Source organism: Monosiga brevicollis, genomic scaffold, assembly GCF_000002865.3.
Source record: "Monosiga brevicollis MX1 MONBRscaffold_7 genomic scaffold, whole genome shotgun sequence".
In the NCBI taxonomy this organism is placed as follows: domain Eukaryota; class Choanoflagellata; order Craspedida; family Salpingoecidae; genus Monosiga; species Monosiga brevicollis.
Genome location: NW_001865044.1, coordinates 1,049,806 through 1,054,194, shown reverse-complemented (window position 1 = coordinate 1,054,194; position 4,389 = coordinate 1,049,806). Strand labels below are relative to the sequence as shown.

Here is a 4,389-nt window from a genome sequence, read left to right as displayed (position 1 = left end):
GACGATTGTGCGTGAAAGAGGGCGCATGGAAGAGGCACGAGCCCACTCTATCCCAGCTAGTCTAGAGGTCATGGTCTTGAACATCAGAGCAAGGACATACCGGAGGCATTCCTCTGCACGAGCCGACTGAGGTAGAAACAGTGGAAACGCACAGAGCGATACAGACATGACACCAATCAATCAAATGATAGCAGGATATTAAAGGGGGTGGGGGAAAGCAACATGGTGAGTTCCTTCTGCCGTTTTTTTTTCTTCTGCTTTTCTGTTATTGTTGTTTGTTTTTCTTTTCTTGTTTTTGGGGGGTTTTTTCCGACTTTAGCGCGACCAAAGCACCAAAGCGACCAGAACGTACCGGAGCGTAAGGCTCGTCCAACTGTTCGAGGACGTCACTGCGATGCGGATTCAGAACGAGGAGAGCAGCAAGAATGTGGTATGAGTAAGCGCCAAGCACAAGCGTGTACCACAACTATGCTGTTTGCCCAACTCCACTGGAGTCTTACTCTGGTGGATCCAACGTGTGGCTGCGTTTTCGCAATTCGGACAAGGGTTCCGACAAGGTCAACGAATCCATGGAGGGGAGGTTCAACACGTGGGATGCGGTGATATGCGTGCTCTTGTCAACGCCCGTGCTGGAAGCGTCAGCCTCCACAACATCAGCAGCAGTGGCTGCAGTGGCCGCATCTGGAGCAACACTCGAGGCAGAGCTTGTGCCCATGGCTGCAGATGCTGATGCTGTTGCTGCGGCCAAAGGGTCTACGGCAGGCCCCGAGTGGTCCGCACCACCGTCTTGTATTTGTTGTGCCACGGCTTGCACCATGTCACGCAAAGAATCTATCAAACCGAACAGTGGTTGTGGGAGAGTGAGAGTGAGAGAAAGCAACACGCTTTGAAAGACCACACTGATTTGAAGAACCGAGAAGCACAAGATGGGCACAGATTGTCGTGTGCGCACCTTCGGCTTCAGCCGAGTCGAGGAGTGCCCGTTCATAGGTCTGAAGAGTCGAAAGTATAGATGGGCGCACACGGACACAGTGGGTGAGAATGCATCCACGGGCATGGAAAGGAGGTGAGAGGCGACGCGAGACAATGAGCAAACCTCATGTGAGATGCCTGCCGCCTCTAGAAGCAGGCGATGAATGTCGCGCACAGGCACTTGCACAACCTCGACCTGTCGGGGTATACTATTGAGGTATCTGCACAACAACGCCCAAAACCGCCAAGTCAAGCCGACACGGGTGAGGAGAGTTGGATCCAATGTGTGCCATGCTTAGCCTAGGCACGGCCAAAACATGCATTGCACCAAAAGTGTGTGAGGATCGTACTTGGCCGGGTTCTCGTGCATGGCCGAGAGCAAGACGGGATCGAGCAGCTTGGGCAGCTGCTGTTCCAGATCAATATTGAGCAGAGACGGAAGCCACGCGTTTGGAGGCGCATGTTGATGTGTGGCTGTGGGCTCAGCAACGCCAGCGGCCGTGTGGCTATCGAGAGCAAGGGGGCACGAGGGGTGAGACACGGAGAGGCGAGATGGATGTGACGCGGCACGGCAGGACGAGGAAATGCATGCATGCCCACAACAGGCGCATACCCCTTGGGCTTGGACCCCTTTCGGGTTTTCTTGCCCCGGCCTTTCTTCCCCATGATTGCTGGTCTGACTAGCTCGACCGCACATGAGCGCAGTGCGAGCGGGTGGGGGAAAGGTGGGGCGCGGTGATGTGGTAAATCTAGTCAGCAACGTGGGGTGCAAGGGTACAAGGCAGAGCAAACAAATGAGACGGGACGGAGAGACAGTATGCATGCCATGTCATGAGAGGTGAGGTGTTTGGCTGCCCGCACACACGGATGACGCCTCGGACTACAGTCGAAAGAAAAGACTGCGAGCGCTGCGTCGAGGGTGTTGGACACTGCTTGTGGTCATCAATGTTGTCCCTTCTCACATGGCGCCTCGTCCGAGAATGGAGGAGATGGATAGCACAAAATGACACGATGCCACAATGCATCATCGGACTCACCACAAGCAAGGCCTCCAGGCGTCGGCGGGAGCGTTGGTTCGAATACCCTCTCGCGGTCGCGCTCTCTTCTGTGGGCGTAATGTGATGCTCACGCCCTGGATGAAGGTGACAACGAGACAGCCAGCCACCCCGTCAAATCGGATCGGCCCGGCTTGCCTTATGCCTAAGAGAAGAGACAGGGCAGGCCTTTCCACTGCCCTCACAAATGCAATGACAGTAGCCTCTGAGTCCCGAGACCAAGAGGCAACCAACCACGGTCACAGCGACCAACTGGCGGCGACCCGACGAGTGAAACACAAGAAAAATCCAGTCGCCGCGTGTGTGTGTGTGTGTCTCTCTCTCTCTCTCTCTCTCTCTCTCTCTCTTGTGTGTGTGTGTGTGTCTCTCTCTCTCTCTCTCTCTCTCTTCTCTGAAATAAGCTAAACAACTAGTGTTTTGAACAGGTGTGTAACATGATGATACGAGAATGAGCACGCTACGTCACCTACCTGACTGCTTTCGCTCTTTGTGAACTTGATAGTATACGTCCGAGGGGTGTTGTTCAATTTGTGCTGGAAAACAGCAGCAAGAACGACGACGACGACGACGACGACGACGACGGGTGGGTGCGCGTTCGTCTTGGAGGCCGTGGACGATGAGACACCTGGCCTCTTCTTCCTTCTCTCCGCCCCACTCGCCCCTGCGCCTTCGCCTCGATTGTGCTTCTGTGTAGCTGAGGGCGTTTCTGTTTGGTCGACAAGCTTTAGGCAGCCCACACACACACACACACACACACACACACACATACATACATACATACCAACCATCCCAATCTTCTTTGAAGCTCACACGTCCTATCGTTTCTACAGATCTGGGAGTCGTGATTTACCTGGCATCATGGCGGACGAAGCTGTTGCCACCTTCAAGGTGTTGATCATCGGTGATAGCAACTGTGGCAAATCCAGGTCTGCCTCGCCTCCTCTCTCACACGCTCACGCCGCGCGTCCGTGGCCGAGCTGAGACTCCCGCCTGCTCATGCTAATGTGCGATTTGAGGGGCCGGCAGCTTGCTCATGGCCTTTACTGAGGGCACCTTTGATGAGAGCATTGGCCCCACCATCGGTGCGTACATGGCGCTCGACCTCACTGTACGTGAGGACACACTCGCTCATGCCCACGATGCTACCCGCAGGTGTTGACTTTAAGCAAAAGAGCTTGATGCTTGATGGCAACAAGGTTTGGCCTTGATCCCGCCCGCCCGTGTCTAGGCGGCTCTCCCTTCTCCCTGCCTGATCTTCTCTGCCCTGCCCCGCGCGTGTGCTTTGTCGTTTTTGTCTACTGATGCCGCCGCTCTCCGAGTCTGCCTCCTGCTTCTCTTCGGTTTTGCTCTTCCTGCGACTGTCGTGTTGGCGCATGCGCGTGTCAGAGTTGCCCCCCGGCCTCTTTGCGATCCAACGCCGCTCCTCTCAAGTGTTTGTCTGCTTATCGATGGTGACCTCACCCTCGTGAAACTATGGCTGTTTCGGCCTCAGGTGAACTTGACGCTGTGGGACACGGCGGGCCAAGAACGCTTCCGCACCTTGACAGCCAGCTACTACCGTGGCGCACATGCCGTCATCCTCTGTATGTTGCATGCAGCTCCATTGAGGAGCGGAGACCAGGGGTTGAGCGTGTGTTTTGGGCAGCGTTGACTCACGCTTGGGGCCGGCCGCAGTGTACGATGTGTCGCGCCCGGAGACCTTTGAGCACATTGACATGTGGCTCAACGAGGTCAACGTTTACTGTCCGGAGAAGAAGATTGTCAAACTTTTGATTGCCAACAAGATCGACCTGGTTTGTGCATGACTGTTGCAACTACACTCGACTTTTGACATACCAAGTGCCTCAAAATATGTTTCATGTTTCCCATCGTCGGTTCAATCAAGCCTTTTTGCTCCCCACATGCTGCCTCATATCCTGCTTGATGTTCTGGTCTGTTAGGAACGTCGAGTATCAACGGAAGTGGGGCGCGACTTTGCACGGGACAAGCAGATGATGTTTATCGAATGCAGTGCCAAGACCAAAGCCGGCGTGCAGCAGGCCTTTGAGGAGCTGGCTCAGAAGGTGTTGGACACCCCCGAGCTCTGGAACAAGGAGGCCGTCAAGGGCCTAGACATCCGTGGTGGCAAAGGTGGTGCCACCGATGACCCCTGCAGCGCTTGCTCTGTCCTCTAAAAAAGCTCTTGCACCCTTGCACCCTTGCACACTTGTGCGGAGGAAAGAGGAGGTGCGCGGCGCCAAGCAGCCTCTCCTGAGTAGATACCGGTGTTGACTGTGGATGTATTGTGTGATCCCCTTGTGGTAGCCAACAACTCGACGTTGTAAAGTTTTGTGGGATTGACTGACCCCCCCCCCCCCCCCCC

At 55.2% G+C, this 4,389-nt stretch overlaps 2 protein-coding genes across 2 annotated transcripts in view; one reads left to right on the top strand and one right to left on the bottom strand.

Annotated features, from left to right (window-relative positions):
• MONBRDRAFT_24691 (uncharacterized protein) overlaps positions 1–1,638 on the bottom strand; it is a gene marked incomplete at both ends in the record, with an annotated part of 5,500 nt that extends 3,862 nt beyond the window's left edge. The window contains 6 exons of the mRNA XM_001744879.1: positions 353–389; positions 501–831; positions 953–992; positions 1,097–1,193; positions 1,323–1,478; positions 1,586–1,638. Coding sequence (XP_001744931.1) covers positions 353–389; positions 501–831; positions 953–992; positions 1,097–1,193; positions 1,323–1,478; positions 1,586–1,638 — 714 coding nt within the window. The remainder of the gene's footprint in view (positions 1–352; positions 390–500; positions 832–952; positions 993–1,096; positions 1,194–1,322; positions 1,479–1,585) is intronic.
• A 1,247-nt stretch (positions 1,639–2,885) lies between these two features.
• MONBRDRAFT_35113 (uncharacterized protein) lies at positions 2,886–4,360 on the top strand (the record flags this gene model as incomplete). The annotated part of the gene is made up of 6 exons (XM_001745052.1): positions 2,886–2,953; positions 3,054–3,109; positions 3,180–3,223; positions 3,520–3,610; positions 3,702–3,820; positions 3,968–4,360. 6 exons carry the CDS (start codon positions 2,886–2,888, stop codon positions 4,199–4,201), a joined length of 612 nt encoding a protein of 203 aa, XP_001745104.1. The 3' UTR covers positions 4,202–4,360.
• Between the last annotated feature and the right edge of the window lie 29 nt (positions 4,361–4,389).